Source organism: Protomyctophum bolini (genome assembly GCF_963924005.1).
Source record: "Protomyctophum bolini genome assembly, chromosome: 6".
NCBI classification, from domain to species: domain Eukaryota; kingdom Metazoa; phylum Chordata; class Actinopteri; order Myctophiformes; family Myctophidae; genus Protomyctophum; species Protomyctophum bolini.
In genome coordinates, this window is record NC_137867.1 from 37,145,776 (window position 1) to 37,170,983 (window position 25,208).

At 44.6% G+C, this 25,208-nt stretch overlaps 1 protein-coding gene across 1 annotated transcript in view; it reads left to right on the forward strand.

The window, feature by feature from the left end:
* The window catches only part of LOC308317352 (rapamycin-insensitive companion of mTOR-like), a 45,840-nt gene extending 21,476 nt beyond the window's left edge, over window positions 1-24,364 (forward strand). The window contains exons 22-37 of the mRNA XM_080766315.1: window positions 510-636; window positions 1,201-1,365; window positions 2,102-2,178; window positions 3,355-3,433; window positions 4,192-4,301; window positions 4,506-4,593; window positions 4,964-5,056; window positions 5,162-5,268; window positions 5,560-5,789; window positions 6,513-7,641; window positions 18,013-18,272; window positions 19,104-19,316; window positions 20,557-20,712; window positions 21,108-21,231; window positions 21,769-21,907; window positions 22,240-24,364. Coding sequence (XP_080622441.1) covers window positions 510-636; window positions 1,201-1,365; window positions 2,102-2,178; window positions 3,355-3,433; window positions 4,192-4,301; window positions 4,506-4,593; window positions 4,964-5,056; window positions 5,162-5,268; window positions 5,560-5,789; window positions 6,513-7,641; window positions 18,013-18,272; window positions 19,104-19,316; window positions 20,557-20,712; window positions 21,108-21,231; window positions 21,769-21,907; window positions 22,240-22,356 — 3,214 coding nt within the window. The 3' untranslated portion in view covers window positions 22,357-24,364. The remainder of the gene's footprint in view (window positions 1-509; window positions 637-1,200; window positions 1,366-2,101; window positions 2,179-3,354; window positions 3,434-4,191; window positions 4,302-4,505; window positions 4,594-4,963; window positions 5,057-5,161; window positions 5,269-5,559; window positions 5,790-6,512; window positions 7,642-18,012; window positions 18,273-19,103; window positions 19,317-20,556; window positions 20,713-21,107; window positions 21,232-21,768; window positions 21,908-22,239) is intronic.
* Window positions 24,365-25,208: the final 844 nt, after the last annotated feature.

Here is a 25,208-nt window from a genome sequence, read left to right on the forward strand (position 1 = left end):
TTTCTGGCGTTGCCTGTCATTACTGGATGCATGAATGAATGGATGGATTGATTGAATAGTTTACTAAGTCAATATTTTGGCCGAACCGGCTCGGTTCTCGGGTATTGTGTTTCGGGTAGACCTGTGCTACCCTCTAACTCAGTGGTTCCCAAACTGTGGTGCGCGAGCGCCTTCTAGGGGGTGCGCGACATGAAAAGGCTAATGGTGGTGCTAGGGTTTTATTTTAAATATTGAAAAAAACATATTATGCCAACATATGGCAGGTATATGCAGAATATAGCCTATGCTGCATATATGCCATATCCAGGTTCATATATGTGGATAAATAGGAAATATATATGTCTATATAGCTTATGCAATTTATATTTCCATGTGGGGGATGCGTCAGCTAGGTCAGGACATAACGGGGGATGCATGACCAAATAGGTTTGGGAACCGCTGAGTTACTCCCAGTCACAGTAGTAGCTTGATGTTCCGCTGTGCGTCTCTCTGTGTTTTTGTCGGTGCAGCTTGCTGAACCTGAGCTCAGTGAAAAACCAGGATGCCGTGCTGAAGCTGGCCGTGTCCACACTGGACTACAGCAGAGACGGCCTCGCCAGAGTCATCCTCTCCAAGATCCTCACTGCTGCTACTGATGTAATAGAGACATGCACGCACGCACGCACGCACGCACACGCACACTCGCACACACACACACACACACACACACACACACACACACACACACACACACACACACACACACACACACACACACGCCTGCAAAAGTACCACCATGATCTCATCAACCACTTAAGCCCTATTTTCCAAAATAGCTAAAATAGCCAATCTGCAGTCTCACAATGTGAGCCTGTAGATCAGCTGTTTGTTGTTGTTGTTGTTGCCTAAAGCCTAATCGGTGTGGCTCAAACGTTTTCACGTCAAGGACCCCCAAAATGATATGGATTTGGCCGTGGACCTCATCTCAAAATATTTTGTTCCAGAGGTTACCCCCAGATAAAGATTTGAGTAAAACAAAATCGCTGACACGCTGTGAGGTTGCATACAGTATGTGCTATTTTTGAATAGCCAAAGTATAAAATAATGGTTAAAGTGGTTTAAATCTAAAATTAGTAAATTAGACAGACGCTTTCCCCGGTTTGAATGAGTTTACTACAACAATAATGTAACGGCATTATTATTCTTTTCCTCCCTCCCTAGATATGCAGACTGTACGCCACCAAGCACCTGCGCGTGCTGCTGCGTGCCGGCGTGGAGTTCTTCAGTAGCTGGGGCATGGAGCTGCTGGTCACCCAGCTCCATGACCACAGCAAGGCTGTGTCCATGGAGGCTCTGGACATACTGGACGAGGCCTGCGAGGACAAGGTCCATATTCCATTATATCCAATATTGTGTTCACTTGTTACTGGATTAGGGTCAGTAGCCATGTAGAAGAGAAATCTATCAATGCAATCAACACAGAGTCTTTTTAAGACTATAGGGCAGGTGTTGTTTGAGGGGCGCTAGCCTGTCCAGCTCTGTGTAAACACAAACATTGAAGACAAAAGTGTGGACGCAAATTGTGATTGGCCAGAATGAGATGATGATAAGAGCGCCCCTCACTTCACACCGTGTGATATTTTTTTTTAATAAATTACATTCCTATTAGGGTACATAAATATGGAGAGACAAGTTGATAACACTTTGTTATAGTGCCCAGTTGTACTACCTGGCTTTTACTATTTTATTTGATAAAAGATGAATTTCACAAAATATTATACATAATCATGTAAATCAGATATATACAGTACGTGCTTATATCTGTCCAGTGCTTTGTGAGATCTAGCTCCAGTCAGATTGACCCTATAGCCTCCTCCTATAGCCATGATGCCGTAATAATGAGTGCGTTTAGTATTTCCAGATGGAGGGGGAAAATAATTTGTCACACACAGTCATAACCCTACACTAGTGAGTTTTGTTACGTTGGCGTGTACGCTGGTTGACGACAGAGTCCTTGGTGTGACCGGTTGTTTTTAATGTGTTGATGGTGGCGTTTCCTATCGTGACTCGTCGCCACGGTCTGGTCTGACCCTGTTTGTTTTGCTCTGCCGTTGCTCTTCAGGCCAACCTCCACGCTCTGATCCAGCTCAAACCGGCTCTGTCCCACCTGGGAGACAAGGGCCTGCTGCTGCTCCTCAGGTTGGTCTGCATCAGGGGGTTTTCAACCCTTTTCATTTCCAGGTCCATTATTTTACTGGCCAGCAGTTGAGACGAACAACCATCTAAGCCCATCATTTATTCTCGCCCTTCCTCGAAAAGGCGTTTTCTATACTGATCCCTTATCCATCCATGATTTATACATTATGGATTAATTAGTATGGACTTATATGGTTATTCGTCTCAACTTCTCATTGATGAGATCTCTCAGACCCAACACATAGAATAGTTCATTATTTTGTTGTCGACAGATAGGATTTTGTCCACAATTCCATGCTGTATTGATGTGGCACCATAGGAGAGATTACAGGCGTTGATCAAAAGAACAATTATTCTACATTCTCTAATTGGTCCCCCCCAAAAAAGAAAACTGGGAGTTATTTTAGCATTGAGAGAAGCTTCACAATATGCAATATACAGTATATACAACAGGACGAGTGCTGGAGCATACAGGTCATCTTATTGCTTAGAACGTAACCTGATGTTCCTGGCATAGATTGGGTTAAAAACCATACATCAGTAAGGATCATTGCTGATGTTTTGACAGAACAGTGTCTTCTTTATTCTGAAAAAGGCTCTCTGCTGTCGAAATGTCAGTAATTATCTTTGGGCCTATTTAAAGGATTTTAACGTGACCCGTCTGCTCCAGATCTCTACTTTTTGATGCCGCTTTGGTCCCTGCAGTTTTGGTCCCCGTCTTGAGAGCCCTGGCCTGGCTTCATCCTTATAATGGCTCTCAAGATTAAATAATTATAATTTTTTCTAAGGAGACATATCTTGCAGACCTGCTAGACATTTAAAATGAAATATTGAAATATGTCCAATGTATTAGGCTTTGAGAAAAAAAGGTTTGTCTAAAAAGGTTGAATCAGAACTGTCCCAATAAAACGTTTTCAATCTCAAAAGTATATATATATATATATATCTAATAAATGACCAGGTAAATAATTTCTTCAGTGTGAATTGTTATGAAAGTCCAGAGATCCCCGCAAATTATTTTTGTCATTCTGCCTTTACATGGCCCACCTTTTCAAAGCACACATTATCTGCGTTAACTACATGTACTGTATAGTTTCTTAGATCACTCCTTTTTGCATAATGAATGTCATAATGTCTCCAGATGCGCTGACACCTCTGAATGTTTTCCCTGCTGTTTAGGTTCCTGTCTATTCCCAAGGGTTTCTCCTACCTCAACGAGAGGGGTTATGTCAGCAAGCAGCTGGACAAATGGCAAAAGGTACAGCATATAATAATAATAATAATATTGCGACCATAGGTCGCATGTCACGGATTACTGAAAACCTGCAAAACCTGTCAGTCCGTAGTTCCGTCCATCGTTCCATCGTTGCCACCATATATGGCCGTCAGTCCATCATGCCGCTGGCCAGCAACTCTATCTGACGTCCATCTCCATCTGACCTCAAACCCTTAGATCGCCATATATGGAGCTGACCTGTTCTGACATTCCATATGTTGATCTTCCTCTTCGATGTATCCCTTTTGACTGATACCTTTCCATTCAAACTCTAGACGCTCCCGGCAGCCAGCGCAAACTAGAGTTCTCAACAGGTCCGAAAATTAAGGCCTGACCATCCTTAGATCTCCATATATGTGGCCAGACCTTATCCTCAAGACACTACCCCCGCTGCCACCCTTAGATCTCAATATATGGAGCTGACCTGTTCTGACATTACATATGTTGATCTGACCCCCCCATGCCAAAGCGCCAGCACTCACCCAGCAGTCTGCCGTCACCCAGGCAGATGCGTGCATGTTTAGGGCGAGGTTGCGTCTCGCTATCGGGGCATCTTACTGTTTATTATTATTTATTTAGACAGGACATTGTAGAGAAAGGGAGATAAAGACAGGGCGGATTCTCCAACCAGACTTGACTTGTGCACATTGTTATTATATGGACATTGGACAACACATTATCCGGTTGGCTACCGGTGTAAGAGGTAGTTTTCTATCATCCTGACGACTTTTGGATTGCAGGAATATAACCTGAAGTATGTGGACCTGATAGAGGAACAGCTAAATGAAGCACTAACAACGTACCGCAAACCTGTTGACGGAGACAACTATGTCAGACGCAGCAACCAAAGGTGAGCTGGACTGTAGTGAAAACCATTAGTCGTCAACTGGACAGGTTTTACTTGGGTATAGTTAAGTTTATTTATCAGTATTTCTGCTGCCCTCTTTCAAAGATACTATACAAATGATGTTAGACAAATTAAACAAGGTTTATTATTGTCATTGTTGTTGTCTTTATTGGTGATACTGTTTCTGATATCTCTTGTTGTTCTTAGGTTACAAAGACCAAATGTCTATCTTCCTGTGCACTTGTATGGTCAGCTCGTCCATGACAAGACAGGCTGCCATCTACTGGAGGCTCAGGTAATTGCTTTGGGCTAATTTCACACAGCTACTGTACAAAGCAGCACTAATTAATAATAATAATATTACATTGTATTTGTTACGGTACTCGTTAGTTAGCAGTTAATTATTAATTATTGTTAGTTCATTAGTTACTTTATTGATACAATTGTATAAAACATTGGGGCCAAACAATAATCGGAAACTTTATAAAAAGGTTAAAAGAACAAAACAAAAACTGACTGATTGTTTTGTGTTGAGCTTCCCTGCACAGCACAGCTCAAAGCATTCTAGAGGGTGTGGGCCCGGCCATCACAAGGGCTGGGATAGGGCTTGCTTGTGGAGGTGTGACTGTCTTGTCTTCTTTTGTGTTGTGTTGTGTCACATCCAGAGCGTGGTTCCTGACCTCAGCTATACGGTTCGCTCCCCGATGCTGGACACCTGGGAGGGAATCAAACAACTGAAGGCTGCACTTTGGGCCCTGGTCAGTAGCGTCACCAATTGTGTTCTCACATGACACGTCGGGTAATGGGTCTTTCTAGATGAGCAAAGGGCTTTAAAGGGCGTCTCTCACTCTTCATTCTCGCAGGGTAACATCGGCTCTTCGAACTGGGGTCTGAATCTCCTCCAGGAGGAGAACGTGATTCCTGACATCCTGGCGCTGGCGCAGCACTGCGACGTGTTGTCCTTACGAGGGTAAGATCTCTCTGCTCTGTCTCTCTCTGGAATTTAGGGAAGTCGGTTCACAATGTTTCATTTGATCAGGTGATCGTGGTCAACCTGGCCTAGTTATTAATCAACTAATGCTGATTAATAAGTGAAATCACAGATTTATTGGTGAGAACTTTTTGGTGAGATATTCTGGAAAAACATTGTATTGTACTATTTTTCTTAGTTGAGCACTGTTAAATCAGTAATTTCTCGAGTTCATTTGACTTAAGAGTTTGAAGTTTGTACGTATGATCACTTGCCTCCCGTCCTCTCCAGGACGTGTGTGTACGTGCTGGGTGTGATCGCCAAGACGAGGCAGGGCTCTGAGGTGTTGAAACAGTATGGCTGGGACGCGGTCAGGCACAGTCGCAGGACGCTGTGGCCTGTCACTCCGGACGAGGTGGACACGCAGCTGGTCTCCGAGCTCTCCTCCGTACCGAGCACGCTCAGCCTGAACTCGGAGTCCACCAGCTCCCGACACAACAGCGAGAGCGAGTCTCAGCCCAGTGAGTAGGACCGGGGGTTCATCACCATGTGGACATTCAAGTCAAGATTCAGTTTTTTTTCCACGGACATACTAATATTACCAGAAACTTAGCTAGCCCTAAATGTATACTACTAGTGTTGTGGTTCTCAAAGTGGGTTGAGGGACCTTCGGGGTTGCCTGAAGGTGGTCCAAATGAACCATTACAGGTCTCTCACTTACAGGTCTCTCTGAGAGTGTACAACTACAAATGGGTCTATTTCGTTCTGATTGTGCACACTCCGATTTATGGGGGTCCTTGAAAATAAAAGTTTTTAGAACCACTGGACCAGTGGACTTCTAATGTGCCATAGTGTCATAGTGAATCAGTGTCATACATATTCTGAAGAAAAACCTGGAGACTGACATTCAGTAATTGGGTATTATGATAAAAATAAGAGACTGTCTCAGGTTCATCATATTATGTGGATCCTCTTCTAACTGCTATTGGAAGGGCTGCAACTATACATTATTATACATTATTTTCTTAGTGATTCATCAATTGATTAAGTTTCAGAGAATTGAAAAGCGTGTTTTTTCATAACTTGCGAATCAATGAGAAAATTATCAAATTGATTAGTATGATTAATCAGCCTAGAAGCAATTGCAGTTGTATTGTGAGCTTGTAGATCTGCAAATTGTAGTGTTTCGATTATTGCACCCCTATAACTAAGTTTTAATTGTCACACACTCCATGTATCCTCAGGTATGTACATCCTGGACGATGACAAATGTGACATCCTGGACCAGTCGGACGACACTGGCCACTATCGCTCCAAGCCCATAAAAGACCGCAGTCCGTTCACCATCCTTGCCTCCACGCGCTTTGTGCGCAACCGCTTCCTCAACTCCCTGTCGCTCCCTAGCAAGAAGCTGCGCTCCACCAGCGACCCCAAGACTCCGACTGGTTCCCGCACCCCGACGGAGCTCAAGACGGGGGGCATGCGGCGGAACAGGACGGTGACGGAGCCCTCCATCTACTGCTCGAGCCAGGGGGACGTCTTCACCCCCTTGTTCAACGGCAGGGGCATGCCCAAGAGTCCCACCGTCAGCCTGGAGACGTCGTTCGTGGGGACCAGAGACAGCTCCGAGGAGCAGCTGGCCGAGGGGCGCCTGACCCCGGGCGGGGGCCTGGCGTCGGAGGGCCTGGCGCTCGGGGTTCTGGGAGGGAACGGGACCGCCGAGACCCCCAACGGCCGCGAGAGAGAACAGAGCAGCCGAGAGCGTCTTGCCGGCGGGGACGGCGGCTCTTCGACGGGGAACGGGGGCGGCGGTGGGGTGGGAGGGGGCGGCGGGGTGGGGGGAGGGGGTGGGACTCAGTTCAAGAGCCGCAGTCAGAGCTTTAACACGGACACCACCACCAGCGGGATCAGCTCCATGAGCTCCAGCCCCTCCCGGGAGACGGTGGGAAACCCCGAGCACGCCGAGCCCGAACCCGACTCCTCGGACTGCGTGAGCCTCAACACCGTGGTGTCGGCCGGCACCGTCAAGACGCTCTCCTCGCTTGCCACACCGCAGGCTCACGCCAACCACCTGCCCAAGTCCAACTCGGTCTCCCTGGTGCCACCGGGCTCCTCACACACCCTCCCGCGGCGGGCGCAGTCCCTCAAGTCGCCCTCGGTGACCACCATCAAGAGCCTGGCCGACTGCAGCTTCATGTACACCAGCCCGCGTGACGCACTGGGCTACGCCACGCTCCGGCGGCTCCAGCAGCAGAGGATACACCCCTCGCTGTCGCACAGCGAGGCGCTGGCGTCGCCCGCCAAGGACGTGCTCTTCACCGACACCATCACCATGAAGACCGGCAGCCTGGACTCCAGGCTAACGCCACGCAGGTATGGGCCTGTCAACATTACACATTTTTGGTTGAGGATTAATTGTCACATGAAATAATTGCGATTGGAAATTCTAACATTATGAATAGAAATTACATTTCTTTTACTAATCTAACTTCCATATGGTAATGTGTTTCAGAGAGAAACTGGATAGGCAGGCAGGATATAGCCTCGGTACCCAGGCTTTTATTTTCTCAACCAAATTCTGGTTGGCAAATTCTGAAGTGCAACTCAATATTAAAGCCCAGCTGCACGGGGTTTCCTCGTCATAAATCCACAGGTCTACCTGCAGTTCACTTTCTAACTAGTAGGGCAGAGTGCATTCAACATTGTCACGTGACTGGGCTGCGCCATGACACTTTCATGGACACTTTCATGGGAGCCAAACTACCCGGAAGTTTGGCAGAATGCATTGGAGTCAATGAGAGCTCAGTGACCAGCTCATGAACAAACATTATTTATGAACAATTGAGACCTTTTGTAAAGTAATCACTTCTGGAAAATAACAGAAGACATGTAACACATTATTGTCTGCTGTGTTGTTATTCGATGTGTACACTGTAACTTTTATAGAGGTATGGTATCTCTATAAAAATAGAGATACCATAAAGTACAAAGTACATTTCTGAACGCACCAAGTATCGCGAGACTTCCCACCGTTACCTGTCTGGCAGCCAAATGTCGCGATACTTCAGAAACGATACCTGCTGCTGTTTAGATCCTCAGATAAAATTATATACTGTGCACTCTGTGCACATCGAAAAGTAAGTGATTAGAAAACAACCTGTGATATGTCTTCTGTTATTTTCCAGAAGTGATTACTTAACAAAAGGTCTCAATTGTTCATGAATAATGTTTGTTATGAGCTGGTCCAGCCGGCTCCATTCACTGCCATGTATTCATTGCACTTCCTGTGTGAGTTTGGCTCCCATGAACGTGTCCATGAAAGTGTCATGGCGCAGCCCAGTCATGTGACCACTTCACTTCCTTCTCAGAGCTTCCTTGGGGGAAACTAGACACATTTCCTGGTCTAGGAGTGGGAGTGAACTACAGTGCAGAGGGGCGTCGCTCCAAATTTGGTGACGTCAGTGTTTTCTACCAGGGAGGAGAGGGGAGGGGGCGGTGGGCCCTCAGATTGGTGAACCAATATGAGCCAAAGCCAACGCTGTGATCTCGGTTGCACCTGCCCCTCTATACCAGAAATCATGCTGGCTGGGCCAGGCTAGGTTGGGAAACGTTGGGAAATTTTGTAACGACTCTACTACAGTATCTAATTAAAAAAGAATCATTGTCTGTTGTAAATGAAGGGTCATATGTGTATGTTGTGCTGTGTCCATGTCTATCAGGTTGTATGATAGGAGGGGCACGTGTCCAGAGCCCTGCATGATAAATCCGTTCCGCAGAATGTCTCAAAGCCTGGCACCGCGGTGGGTTGATCCAAACTAGTTTTCATCCCACGCAGCTTTATCCCTGCTGCTGCTTCTAGATTTTGGACCCCAGCATGGATTGATAAAAACCCTTTAGTGGCTGTAGATAGTAGAACCCTCCCTGTGCTACAACCCTTAAAGTCCACATGAAACGCGAATAGCGGAAATAGCTGCGCGTTGGAAGCTTGTAGATCTGCTATTGCTTTTTTATTTTTGAACATTTTTGAACATGGACACAGGTTACTCATCACTCTAATACAATGGAGCCAGTATGCTCCAGGTGAGCCTGCTGGCTAGATTGCATTCGAGTGATAATAAGTAACCTACTGGTGATTATCGGTTCATAACATTGGAAGCGGGTGACAACCCTACATGTAGGTGTGCTGCTGTAGGAGGCTTAGTAGACTGAACCGCAAGCAGAAGCCACACATTGCCTTTTACATCTTAGTGTTTTTCCACTGTCTGTTGGTGTTCTAAATTGTGTTGTGTCTACCAGGTTGTATGATAGGAGGGGCACGTGTCCAGAGCACAGCATGATAAATCCGTTCCGCAGAATGTCTCAAAGCCTGGCAGGGTGGGTTGATCCAAAGTAGTTTTCATCCCACGCTTTATCCCTGCTGCTGCTTCTAGATTTTGGACCCCAGCATGGATTGATAAAAACCCTTTAGTGGCTGTAGATAGTAGAACTCCCTGTGCTACAACGGCCAGGCGAATGGTCTTTTCCCTTCCCTTAAAGTCCACATGAAACGTGAATAGCGGAAATAGCTGCGCGTTGCAAGCTTGTAGATCTGCTATTTCTTTTTTATATTTTATATGAACATATTTCAACATGGACACGATTATGACGATTGTGACAACCCTGAAAAAGTACTTAATTTTTATTACTCGCCGATACCGAGTACCGATACGAGTACTTTTTATTTTTTGTTGAATAACCACTTATTTTACCCCCTTTTTCTCAAATGTAATGTAATTTTCATGCCTTGTACTTGTAATGATACTGTAATGTTCAATTACCACAATAATAATAGCCTGAAACGATTTTTCCGTCCGTCCGTCCTTCCAGAACGGCCTGTTATAGCGCCACCAGGAGGCCGCTTTGTGCAAAACAAGTTTTTGGACAGTACACCTACATATTTTGTCCAAACATCACGCAAATTGGTACACAGTCTCTCTGGAGCCATTCAACGAAACGGTCTTTCAGATTTCTCAGACTCCATCCTGTTTGGCTAAGATTGGCTTCCAAAGTTCGCAGGAGTGCTCAGTTTCAAACAAAATGCTGCAAATCATGAACACATCGTGTAATTTCCGTGAAATTGTGCACGCACATTCCCACTAGGCCAAGGAAGAAATGCCACATGAACATTTTCAACTCAGCCTCATGGTGGCGCTGTAACTGGCCGAAAGGTGTTTTTACCTCTAACTGCAGATCTGTGTATAAATTTGTATGCCAACTGCCTAGAGGCCAAGGAAAAACCTTTGACTGGAATTCTTCACATCTGCTCTTTATAGCGCCACCAGGAGGCCGACATATGTAAAACACATTTTCTAATATTACTCCTTCAAGATTTTATCCAAATTTCACGCAAATCGGTACACATGCTCTCCATAGTCATGTGATCAAGACGGGGTTGTTTGATTTATCACAATCCACCCTCATTGGCTACGATTGGCTTCTAAACTTTTCAGGAGTAGCCCGCTTTGTGCAAATCGCCACAACTACTCAACTCAGCGTCCGATTGTGGTGAAACTGTGCATGCATATTCCCACTAGGCTTTGGAAGAAATGCCACTTGACAGTTTTCAAATCAGCCTCATGGTGGCGCTACAACAGGCCAAGCCGCGTCTCTCACACACACACACACACACACATACACACGTTTATATATTGCTCCTAAACATTTTGCCAAACATCACACACACACACTCCTATCCTCCTGGTGGAGACCTGTGCCCAGAAGGGCACTTTTTCTAGTTCCAAAATGTTCTTGCTCCAGTTGCATTGATCGTTCAGCCTAGTGTCATTTGAATGTTTTGGTACTCGGGTCAGAGTATCGGGTCCGGTTCCGAGTACGAGTACCCGTTATCAGTATCGGAACAACTCTAATCATCACCAGTAGGTTACTCATCACTCTAATACAATGGAGCCAGTATGCTCCCAGGTGAGCCTGCTGGCTAGATTGCATTCAAGTGATCATAAGTAACCTACTGATGATTATCGGTTCATAACATTGGAAGCGGGTGACAACCCTACATGTAGGTATGCTGCTTCAGGAGGCTTAGTAGACTGAACCGCAAGCAGAAGCCACACATTACTTGCCTTTTACATCTGACTGTTTTTCCACTGTCTGTTGGTGTTCTAAATTGTGCTGTGTCTACCAGGTTGTATGATAGGAGGGGCACGTGTCCAGAGCACAGCATGATAAATCCGTTCCGCAGAATGTCTCAAAGCCTGGCAGGGTGGGTTGATCCAAACTAGTTTTCATCCCACGTAGCTTTATCCCTGCTGCTGCTTATAGATTTTGGACCCCAGCATGGATTGATAAAAACCCTTTAGTGGCTGTAGATAGTAGAACCCTCCCTGTGCTACAACGGCCAGGCGACTGGTCTTTTCCCTTCCCTTAAAGTCCACATGAAACACGAATAGCAGAAATAGCTGCGCGTTGCAAGCTTGTAGATCTGCTATTGCTTTTTTTATATATATATTTTATATGAACATTTTTTTTATCATGGACACGATTATGACGATTGTGACAACCCTAGCGGATTCGAATGAAAATCAACCATTGTCCCGATAACATTTTGTTCAGACCGAGTACAAGTACTTTTTTATTTTTGTTGAATAACCACTTATTTTACCCCGTTTTTCTCAAATTTAATGTAATTGTCTTTCCTTGTACTTGTAATGATACTGTAATGTTCAATTACCACAATAATAATAGAAAAAATATCAAATTCCAAAATGTTCTTGCTCCCGTTGCATTGATCGTTCAGCCTAGTGTCAATTGAATGTTTTAGTACTCGGGTCAGAGTATCGGGGCCGGTTCCGAGTACTAGTACTTGAGGGTGGTATCGGCCCGAGTACCCGTTATCAGTATCGGAACAACTCTAATCATCACCAGTAGGTTACTCATCACTCTAATGCCTCACTCACACCTTTCGATCTAGCATACAACATTGATGCATGCTAGATGTAAATGCATTTATAATGGAAGTCACATGGTTTGATACAACATTTTGGACTACAAGCTGTTGTATGACTTTCGGATGTGTTTCGACTGCCCCCCTCCCCCTCATACAACACAAATGTTGTGTCAAACCATGTGACTCCCATTGGAAATGCATTGTGAGCTTGCATCAGCTATACATTTCATACAACAAGCATAAATCAATCTGTTGCGAAGGTGTGAGTCAGGCCTAAGGCCCGACTCACACCTTTCGATCTAGCATACAACATTGATGCATGCTAGATGTATACAAAGGGTGTGATACATCTTGCCCCAATGCATTTCCAATGGAAGTCACATGGTTGGACACAACATTTGTGTTATACGGCTTTCGTCTGTGTTTCGACTGCCCCCCAGGCCCCACCCCCTCATACAACACAAATGTGTCAAACCATGTGACTCCCATTGGAAATGCATTGCGAGCTTGCATCAGCTATACATATCATACAACAAGCATACATCAGTCTGTTGTAAAGGTGTGAGTCAGGCCTAATACAAAGGAGCCAGTATGCTCCCAGGTGAGCCTGCTGGCTCGGTTGCATTCAAGTGATCATATTCATAAGTAACCTACTGGTGATTATCGGTTCATAGCATTGGAAGCGGGTGACAACCCTACATGTAGGTATGCTGCTTCAGGAGGCTTAGTAGACTGAACCGCAAGCAGAAGCCACACATTACTTGCCTTTTACATCTGACTGTTTTCCCACTGTCTGTTGGTGTTCTAAATTGTGCTGTGTCTATCAGGTTGTATGATAGGAGGGGCACGTGTGCAGAGGACAGCATGATAAATCCGTACCGCAGAATGTCTCAAAGCCTGGCACCTCGGTGGGTTGATCCAAACTAGTTTTCATCCCACGCAGCTTTATCCCTGCTGCTGCTTCTAGATTTTGGACACCAGCATGGATTGATAAAAACCCTTTAGTGGCTGTAGATAGTAGAACCCTCCCTGTGCTACAACGGCCAGGCGAATGGTCTTTTCCCTTCCCTTAAAGTCCACATGAAACAAGAATAGCGGAAATAGCTGCATGTTCAAAGCTTGTAGATCTGCTATTGCTTTTTCATTTTTTATATTTTTCAACATGGACACGATTATGACGATTGTGACAACCCTAGCGGATTCGAATGAAAATCAACCACTCTCCCGATACCATTTTGTTCAGACAGAGTACAAGTACTTAATTTTTAGTACTTGCCAATACAGAGTACCGATATGAGTACTTTTTATTTTTGTTGACTAACCACTTATTTTACCCCCTGTTTCTCAAATGTAATGTAATTGTCATTCCTTGTACTTGTAATGATACTGTAATGGGAGGGGCGGAGGGGGCGGCGGGCGCTCAGACGGGTGAACCAATATGAGCCAACGCTGTGATCTCGGTTGCACCCGCCCCTCTATACCAGAAATCATGCTGGCTGGGCCAGGCTAGGTATGACACAACGTTGGGAAATTTTGTAACGACTCTACTACAGTATCTAATTTAAAAAAAATCTTTGTCTGTTGTAAATGAAGGGTCATATGTGTATGTTGTGCTGTGTCCATGTCTATCAGGTTGTATGATAGGAGGGGCACATGTCCAGAGCCCAGCACGATAAATCCGTTCCGCAGAATGTCTCAAAGCCTGGCACCGCGGTGGGTTGATCCAAAGTAGTTCTCATCCCACGCAGCTTTATCCCTGCTGCTGCTTATAGATTTTGGACCCCAGCAAGGATTGATAAAAACCCTTTAGTGGCTGTAGATAGTAGAACCCTCCCTGTGCTACAACCCTTAAAGTCCACATGAAACGCGAATAGCGGAAATAGCTGCGCGTTGGAAGCTTGTAGATCTGCTATTGCTTTTATATTTTTTAACATTTTTGAACATGGACACAGGTTACTCATCACTCTAATACAATGGAGCCAGTATGCTCCAGGTGAGCCTGCTGGCTAGATTGCATTCGAGTGATCATAAGTAACCTACTGGTGATTATCGGTTCATAACATTGGAAGCGGATGACAACCCTATAGGTATGCTGCTGTAGGAGGCTTAGTAGACTGAACCGCAAGCAGAAGCCACACATTACTTGCCTTTTACATCTTAGTGTTTTTCCACTGTCTGTTGGTGTTCTAAATTGTGCTGTGTCTACCAGGTTGTATGATAGGAGGGGCACGTGTCCAGAGCACAGCATGATAAATCCGTACCGCAGAATGTCTCAAAGCCTGGCAGGGTGGGTTGATCCAAACTAGTTTTCATCCCACGCAGCTTTATCCCTGCTGCTGCTTATAGATTTTGGACCCCAGCATGGATTGATAAAAACCCTTTAGTGGCTGTAGATAGTAGAACCCTCCCTGTGCTACAACGGCCAGGCGAATGGTCTTTTCCCTTCCCTTCAATTACCACAATAATAATAATAGCCTGAAACGATTTTGAAAAAATATCTAATTCCAAAATGTTCTTACTCCCATTGCATTGATCGTTCAGCCTAGTGTCAATTGAATGTTTGTGATATCGGCCCGAGTACCCGTTATCAGTATCGGAACAACTCTAATCATCACCAGTAGGTTACTCATCACTCTAATACAATGGAGCCAGTAGGCTCCAGGTGAGCCTGCTGGCTAGATTGCATTCGAGTGATCATAAGTATAACCTACTGGTGATTATCGGTTCATAGCATTGGAAGCGGATGACAACCCTACATGTAGGTATGCTGCTTCAGGAGGCTTAGTAGACTGAACCGCAAGCAGAAGCCACACATTACTTGCCTTTTACATCCGACTGTTTTTCCACTGTCTGTTGGTGTTCTAAATTGTGATGTGTCTATCAGGTTGTATGATAGGAGGGGCACGTGTCCAGAGCCCAGCACCATAAGTCCGTACCGCAGAATGTCTCAAATCCTGGTACCGCAGCGGTGGGTGATCCAAACTAGTTTTCATCCCGTACCTCTGTCCTCTGTAGAGATGTAGACTAGCTACCTGCGCTGGTGATTTCCACATGCAGCTTATCCAACTTATCTTGGATTGATAAAAGTGGATGTTAATAGACCCATCCTTGGTTTAGTGGATGTAATAGACCCATCTTTTAGAGGATGTAGTAGACTCCTCCTGTGTTACAAAAGCCAGGCGGTTGGTTGTTTCCCTTCCTTTCCCCTTAAAGTCCAGATGAAACGAGAGTAGCAGAAATCTCTTATCTCCATGTTTTAACTTTTTGTGTTTTTTTTGTTAACCCATTTTGGGCGGGAACCCCTTTTGGTGTTAGCATCATGTTATGCTTTAGCTATTGAAAAATAGCGCGCTACGAGCTTGTAGGGCTGCTATTTTTGAAAAATCGAAGAACGACTGACATAGAAACATAGCTTTTTCAGAAAACTGTCAGGATGTAGAAGACATTTTTAGAATCTGATCTCAGGTCAAATGGGTTAATAAATACCCTAATTTATCATATTACATTGTCACACAAAAGCATCAAAAGTAGCATATCTGCAAGCTCTTGGGGTCAGCGTCATTATTCTGACGGAGCATTATTCCGATGTCGGTCTGACAGACTCCCCATTACTAATCCTGTCCCTAACCACACGCGAAGCCACGCTGTCGGACTAATGCATCGTCGGAATTACGAGTGGATCCCAAGCTCTTGTAGATCTGCTACTTTTGGTAGTTTTGAATTTGTAACCTGAAATGTGACAGTTTTGGACAAATCGGTTTTCCACCTCGATATCGACCTCGTCACAATATACCTGTGTATATATTATTAGTTTTATAGAAAGAAAACGTGATTTGATTTTGATCTAAAAAATACAAAGTTTGTATCTCCATGAAATACATTTACAAATGCATACAGTAGGTGCACAACAATATGACGGGAATCACAGGATGTGATCTGAAAGCGTTAAAGGGCATTTCTCATTTCACCTCGACTTTAACGCCATACTAGTGCCTCTCTCTCCCATTGAGAGACACAATACAGTTGTAGTCGTCTTATACAGTAGTTGCCTTATATTGAACTCTCATAGAAAACCTCCCCATAAGCTCTAGGTTCCAGGTCTAGTGTGTGTTAGAATGATGCATACGTGAATGATAGGCATTCACTTCAAGTTGTGGCTTGTCCTTTAGTGTGAGCTTGTGAACTTTGTTTTGCGCTGCTGCACTGTTGAATGATTTAGCTAGAACTTGTGGCATTGTCTTCAGTGTCCATTTCATTTGGTGTTTGTTCTGTTTTCTATTTCACATTATATTTCTTATAGTAACACTTAATCATACCACCACTACCTTGTTCCAAAGCAATAACCTGTAGAAAAGTATGCTGTAGTACTGTGATGTTCTTTTTTTATAATTTTTATAATATAACTTCCATACTGTGACGTATTTCAGAGAGAAACAGGATAGGTAGGCAGGACGTAACATTGGAAAGTTGAACTTTGGGCATGTTGTGGGAAATTTGTCACGACTACCATCTAACTTCCATATTCTTTCACTGTTAGTTTGTGTTATAAATGAAGGGTCAAATGTGTATGTTGTGCTGTGTCTATCAGGTTGTATGATAGGAGGGGCACGTGTCCAGAGGCCAACATGATAAATCCATACCGCAGAATGTCATCCTGGTGGGTGATCCAAAGTAGTTTTCATCATCCCGTACCTCTGTAGAGATGTAGACTAGCTTCCTTCCTTAATTTCGTTCCTAGTTGATAAATGTGATTGCTGAAATCAATCTGTCAGCCCTATGAAATCAAGCTTCGCCCTCGATTTTGCGACATGAACAACTGCAATACGATCAAACAACATATATTGAAACCATAGTTACATGATGGAAAGCCAATAAAAAAGTTTCCCCCGCTCGCCTCGCTGCCCATTAGATTGCCTGGCTGCACGGCTGCAGGCAGTGGCTGGGCTGTCAAGTGTCAATATATGAATGCACAGCCTAAACCGTAATGTAGCACGGTGGTAGGCTACTGGTGGTGGTGGGCTGCAGGCTGCTGTTACCTATCTCCGATGCGGTCCCCACTTGCGCTGGGAGTGTGGCACCGCACATTTGGCATTCGAGCGACGCGTCGGGTTTATCCTTAAACGAGGATGATGAGAAGAGGAGATTGCCACATACGACATACCGTAACTCCAGAAAGGCATGGGCCTGCTGTAGATTAGCCTACAGTAGGCTACCCACGTTGGGAGACTTGACTGCAGCAGACAGCAGTCCACTCTGCACTCTCCAACGTCCCTCCAAGTCATAAAAATATTCCAGCTCAGGCAGCGCAAATCCTTGCATGTATGTTCTCATGCAAAACACTGTTTAAATGGCATCTAACTTGCATTGCAACATTGTTTTTAATTGCGTGATTTTAATTGCTTGTACACTTGGAAGTATCCTACCAATTTCATATAACATGCCTTTACCAAGAAAGGGTTAGGGTTAGGGGCTAACCCTAGGGGCTAACCCTAACCCTGAGCGATTTAGCCTAAGCCCCAGCGTGTGCGGTTGGAGCTGAGCTGCACTCTGGATGTTGTTCACCTGTACCGCTCATTATTGGATGTATAATTAATAACATCCGACTAAGGTAAGAAAACAGTTCATCCGGAATTCTCCTTTATAAGTAGAGTGCCAGCCGTTACCTTACTTTTCAACTCTCTTCTCAACAAGTCTCCATCTCCATCCTGTGTACCCACCGCTCTCCCCATGCATTCCCTCCCCTCCACCAGTCTCTCCCCCTGGTTCCTCTCGTCACCGGCCTCTCCTCTCTCCCTCCCTAGGTTCCTGAAGGCGCTGAGCTTCGCCTCCCTGGACAAGGAGGAGCTGCTGTCTCCCATCAACCACAGCACACTGCAGCGCTGCTCCTCGGTACGCTCCATGGTCTCCAGCGCCACCTACGGGTGCAACGACGACTACATCGGACTAGCGCTGCCCATGGACATTAGCGACATGTTCCACATCCGCGACACGCCCTACTTTCAGCAGAGGGTCAGCCCGCCATCGGACGAGAGGAAGCAATTCCTGTTTGGCGACGGAGACGGTATAAAAGGCTACGTCGAATCGGAAATTTTGAAAGCAAAAAGTACTCTTTAAAGATAGCATACTACTCAGAGGTATTAGAAGTAAATGGTGTGCTCACTAGATTGCTGCCAGGATGCTTAAACATCCTTAACCCATTTAGACGAGGACGATTCTACAAATGTCTTTTAAATCCTGACAGTTTTCTGAAAAACCCCATGTTTCTATGTCTGTCGCTCTCAAACATTTTCATGGCAAGGACCCCCATAAATATATGTAATTGGCAGCTGACCCCCATCTGAAAATATGATGTTCCAGCCAGGGACCCCCCAGAAGCAAAGATTCTGAAATAAAATATATTCAAAGATTTGCGCCACATTCTCACGATATTTCTTTTTTTGCAGATCTACAAGCTCGTAGCAGGGCACTTGGTATGAGCTTGTAGATCTGCTATTTTTCAATATGTTGGACCTCTCTGTTGTATTTAAAATCGTATGCTACATAAATTAATTAAGTAAGAAGTCTGGAGTGGCTTATTGTCATGATTGGCTAAGAACAGGGGTGTCTATCCCCTTTTCAATGCGCTAGAGCTAGGGGCGGGCGCACAGATCGGCGAACCAATAGGATAGAAATGGCTGTTTTCGCCTGCAAATTGTAATCAGCCCCTCTAGACCATAAATCACAGGGCACGCTACAAGCCGTGCTACTCATACGTTGAGTTGTAGGTGCCTGGGCTCGGACCCAGAATCTTGAGCTACCTGGACACAAAGTGCATACATTATTAAAAAAAAAATGAAACTAAAATATGTGAATGTTGATGAAGAACTAATCAAATGTCACCTGTCCCCTATAGGTGACCGTCCCTCTGTCCCTGTGCTGAGGCAGCAGTTCAGCATATCGGAGTTGATGGGCAGCCGGGGGGAGGGGCCGAACCACGCTCTGGGCCCAGAGGAGACGGGCCTGCAGGAACACACCGACGAGAACTGCCTCTACTGTGTGGGAGCCATGGTCCTGGGATGCCCCACGCAGCCACACATCAACAGCACGCACACTCGCAGCAACACAGGTAAGACCATGCACACGGTTTGGTTTCCAAACTGTTCAGGTCGAGAGATCCAAAAGAGAAATTAGACGTTTGCCCGGTGGCACCCAAATTTGTGAAAATGGCACATCTACAAGCACTTCTTTTTTTTAATTATTATATTGTCGTCGTGAAATTACTGAAAATAATCTTTTAATTTGTTTTGAATTCATGAAACATTTTTGAAATAATAATAATTCAAAAACTAAATGTAGGTAGCTTGAGCTGGACCCACGCCGTGTAATGAACGTACTAAACAGTTGGAACGCTGGAACTAAACAGCTGTTTGGAACTATTGCTTCCCCCATGGCAAGCGTTACTTCCACATTCTTCTCGTTCTCATCAAGTTGCCTATTCCGAGGGGGCACGGCGTCGGTGGCGCAGTCAGTAGTGCTGTCGCCTCACAGGTAGAAGGTCCTGGATGCGATTCCCACTGGGGGCGTGTTCTCTCCTCCACGTCATCAGTGCACATACCCCACAAAAGGGCCTTTCTGTGTGCACTTTGCATCATCATCATCACCTTTATTTATACTCGGAAATACAGTTGAGGGCAAGCTCTCATTTTCAATGTAGCCGAGTGCATGTTCTCCCCGTGTCCCCTAGGGTAGGTACCCTCACAAACATGTAGTAATCCTGGTCTCTAAACTGCCTCCCCCTGGCCAGCCGGGGCGCCTGATGGAGGGGAAAGGAACTGGTTGGAATAACGTGTTCCTGAATCCATGCGCTACGTCCAACCAGGGAAACTTCCCCCCTGTCAGGTGAAAAGAAGCGGCTTGGACTCGTCATGCACAGAAGGAAGCATGAGATCAGTCTGTGTTCCTGCACCAATGTCAGGCCTTTACAGTGTCGCTGGATTTTCAACTGAAAAAGGTTGTCATTGGTGACAGTGGTTTTCAACCCTTTTCATATCAAGGCCCATTATTTATTCGGCATTTGAGCCACGGACCACCATTTGATGACATTTTGTCTACAATTCATGCCAATTCTGTAGACTTCTTGTAAATTAAGTTTTTGTAAATTAAGTAATGCTGTTTAATTTAACACTCTCAAGAGTTAAAGATCAATAAGGGTCCATTTGGTTACTCTCCATCATTTAGTTGGGGATCACATGGAAAGCCCCTCAAGGACCACTGGTGGTCCCCGGGACCGCTGGTTGAAAACCACAGATTTTTGCCAACCGGTCGTGCGATGAAGTCTAAACCTTAACCTGTGTGCTTTCCTCTAGACTACGTTGATTTCCCGTCGTCGTGGGGGGGGCAGAGCGGCCATCGGCTGGAGGTGATGCCTCAGTCCAAGTTCTCCGGGGTGTCGGGCTGCAGCGACGCAGCCGTGTCACAGGGCTCCGTGTGCAGCACGCCCACACCCAGTGACATGGTCATAGGTGAGGACAGCACGTAGTCATTCATCCAGTGGGTTTCAACCCTTTTCATATCAAGAAGGGTCCACTGACCACCATTTGATGAGATTTCGCCTCAATATGTTGTTGTCGTTGGATACAAATTTGTCTTATTGCTGTATTGATGTGGTACCATTAGGAGAGATAACAGGCAAACGTTGATCATTTACAAAATGCATTCTAAACCACTTTCAAGATTTTTCCAAAATGTTGAAAGATAGCAGATGTACACTAAACTCTAAAATGACATGGTTGATTTCCCTGTTTTTAATGGGTTAATAAGAATGCATTGGAATGTGCGTTTATCACAAACCGAAAAATAATCAATGAAACACTTAAAGCATTCTAATCTATTCTAATCTTTGTGGTCTGCTGTTCAGGTAGCAAATCCATATCGGAAGACGGCCCCGCCTGCCGCATTCTGCTGAGGAAGGAGGTGCTTCGTCTCATCGTCAACCTCAGCTCCTCTGTAGGAACCAAAGGCCATGAGACCGGCCTGCTAACGTAAGGGCCCTCACATCACCGTAACATATGGCATTACCCAGGGGTAGGCAACTTTGAAAATGGAGAGGGCCACTATAGTTCCACACTCACTCCAGAGGCCACATTGGCAGCCACATTGACAGCAGATCTACAAGCTCAGCTTGTAGATATTTTTGCTATATTTGAATTGAAATCCTGATTATTATTAGGATTATTATCCTGTATATTTTTAGCAATTTTTTAATTGGAATCCTGAAAAGTAACATGTTTATTTAATTTCAAATGCATTCATTACTTACTTAACTTTATGAATTTAAATGCAAATACATTGGACATAAAAAAGAAAAAAAGAATTCACTAGTCATTCAGCTACTAATACTGAAGTAATTAAAGCAGGTCATGTTTGGAATTGTAACAGCTGAAATAAATAATATATCAATATTTGGTTATTAACCTGTGGGCCACATTAAGTGAATGTGGCCCCCCGTCTGTGAAAAAATGGTTGGTCGACGAAATGAATAGTGCATTTTGACATGCCTTCCCTCCCTCCCGCTCCAGGATAAAGGAGAAGTTCCCCTATGCGTTCGATGACATCTGCCTGTACTCGGAGGTGTCCCACCTCCTGGCCCACTGCATGTTCCGCCTCGCCTCCAGACGCTTCATCCAGGAGCTCTTCCAGGATGTGCACTTCACGCCAGTGAGAGATTCTTTCTTTCTTTCTCCCTCTCTTATGGCGCGCTCTGCTTGTGTGCATTTCTAGTTATTATTATTTATTTTATTTGTATAAATATTTGAAGGTTTTCAGAAAACTTTTAGAAGGCGTTTTTAGAATCAGCCTCAGTCCTAAATGGGTTAAGTACATTTACTTGATTATTGTACTTGCGTAAACAATTCCTGAAAATGTACTTCATAATGTATACCTAATTACATGTATTTACTTGATTATATACTTTGTCCACCCTGCCCTGCTCATCTAGAGTGCACCATTTTGCCGTGTGTCACACTCACTGCCATGTCATGTGTTTTCAGATGTACGAGGAGGCGGAGATCATCCTGACCGCGCCCCCAAACCCCGTAGAGGAGATCATCCTGACCGCGCCCCCAAACCCCGTAGAAGAGGACAGCGACCCTCCTGCAGAATCCTGATCACCCCTCCTCCCTCCCCTCTTCTCTTCACCCTCCTCCTTCCAACCTCACCACCACAAACTGACTGACAGATAGATTAAGGCCACAAGGAGGCACCAGAGAAGACATTGATTTGGGCATGTTCGTGTCACTTGAATAACAACGGGAGAGGAAGAGGAGAGGAAGGGTGGCCCGTCGTTCGTTTATTCTTCCAGCAAACGAGAGCTGTAAACAAATGATCTCCACGTCTATTAACAAAGGTTTTTTTTCTTATTTTTTTTTGTAACTCAACACGCCTAATGCTGTTTCAGACTGTTGTTAAAGGAACAAGAGGAGAGGGGAGCGGTTTAACCAAATACTGTCTTCAGAAGGACACGTGGCAATCTCAAGAAGCAACACACTCGAATAATACGTGGGACTTTTTGCTTACAGACAAGCTGGATCATTAAGACCAAGACTGATGCTGTGTTCAAAAAAATAAACATATAACAGGACAAAAAAATGACCTAAAACAAACAAAAAATCGACATTTTATCTTATCTCTTTCCAGAGGTGGTGTTTTATGTAACGAAATTAATAAGGCATGTTGTGTCAACCCAGTGATGTTCTTGGACCTCATACTCGTCTCCTCTCTTCCCACTTAATGAAACAAAACACTACACAGAGGGTCCTGTTGTTTTTTATTTAGTTCTTTCTGTTTTTCAGGCCCCTGCCTGGTGCATTCCCCCACCTCCAACCCTTCAGTCTGTTCTAGCCAGGTCTGTGCCCTAAAACTCTCGCTTCTACTCCCTGCTTCCTTTTTTAAGCACTTGCCAGCCAAGTATTTTTCTCATTTCCGTCTCAGACAATCAAGCGCCAGTAGTATTGTGTTTTCTATTAAAGCACTGTATCCACCACCCTTACGTGATACATATGCGCGCAAAAAGCTTTTCTGCTAAATTGCGCCTACACTTCTTTGTCTGTAAGGGTCTCTCCTTGATTTCAGCCAGTGCGTTAGGAGGAGTGTGCTTGCCAGTTGTACAAAGGTCCAGCAAGAGGAGACTCCTCTGCAGACTTGTCTTGGTCCTTGTGCAGGTGCCGCTTCCCTTATCGTTGCTGTCGGGCAGGAAACCTCTTATGTCCATAATTCAAACTTTTTGTGTTTTGTTTGTTCTCGTTTTATTTTCTGAAAATGAATGCCCTACTTGATCATACTACTACAGCGTCAAACAAAAGCATCAAAAATTGCAGATGCACGTGCCGCAATTTGAGCTTGATGAAATGCTGCTTATGAATTTGGATCCGGAAAAGTGATCGCTTTGGACATATGAGGCTTCCACCTGAAAGAGACCGTTTTGCTTCTGGTCTCCCTGAAGGAAGAATTGCTGCTTCCTCGCTGAAGAAACGAAGACTCTTGGCTTTGCGAGCCAGCTGAAAATAGAAGATCTACAAGCACACAATGCGTTGCATCCGTGTGTGAGCGTGTAAATCCCCCTATTTTCCACACAGGACACGGTGCAAAACCCAGTGTAAATCGGGCAACGGTGTAGGGCTGCAACAGTTCATATTGGTATAATCGATTTTAATAAAATAATCAATGAAATACAAATAGCAGATCTACAGGTTCACATGATCTAATAATCGACTGATAGATTTAGTCGATTGTATAGCTTAATATTATATACACTTATATACACAATAATCGCAGCCCTACAACAGTGCTGACATTTTCTCTGCTCCTAGACTTGCCTAGCCTTAGAAAAATCTACGTATCAACCCAGCAGCTACTGAACCTGTCCTTATGCCTTCTTACCTCTGTGCTTCACACTTACCCCACTGCATGTGCACCTCGCATGGCAACGCTGCAACGTCAGTCACCTTACCCATGGTCCTTCAAAAAGAAATGCTTATAAACCTTTTTTTGTTTGTTTTAATTTTTTATTACTTGAGATAGATTTGCCATTTACGTGTTGCCATTTACATTGCAGAGATATGATTATCCCTGGATTGTTCTTCTCACACAATGCAATATCACTGTCTATCATCATTGGCTGAGATGGGGGGGAGGGTGGGGGCCGCGCTAATGTGACGATTTGGGGATTCGTAAAAGGTTTTCCAGGGAAACGGGAGGTCTCGTTTCCATTGGCTTGTTTTTTGCTCTAATGCTGCTACACAAATGGACTCTTAGAGAGATGATTCATAGATCAGCTGAGTGATGTCAGAACCGATCTATTTATTATATGTCTGTACCATAGAGTGAGCTCAACCAGAGAAGAAAAAAAAGTTATTTATATTTTTTCCTCAAGACTGTATTATAATTTAAAAAGATTTTTTTTTTTTTTTGCCTGAATCGTGGTTTCCCTTGTATAATGTGTACAGTATGTTTTGGGGGCATTGCTGACCTAAAGAAGCATACAATCCTATCAAAGGGATACACTTGTTAATAAAAACAAAAATTATGAAATACCCAAACTCTTAATAACCTGTACCAGTCTCATGTGTATGCTTGCACTGAAGTTGTCTTTACCAAGTTACACATTGATTGCTAGCTGGAAACCAAATACTCTATTGCAACTTTTACCGAATTAAGATAAATCATATTCAATCTCTCTCCCACCCCTCTATGTCTAATGGTTGTCTAGGTCAGGTTCTCAAAGTGGGGTCCAGGGACCCCCAGGAGTGAGGGGGTTCCATGGGGTCCCCAGCCAAATGAGTATTTCGTTCTCAGTTGCACCTTCCTTGCTTTTGTGGCAAGGGGCTGCAGTCAATGTTTTTTTTTGTTTTAGATCACCATTATGCATTGCTACAGTCACACATATCCTTGTCTGCCTACAGGCACGGACTGGCACAGAAACTCGGCCCTGGCATTTGTAGTCTTCTCCGGCCCAAAGACG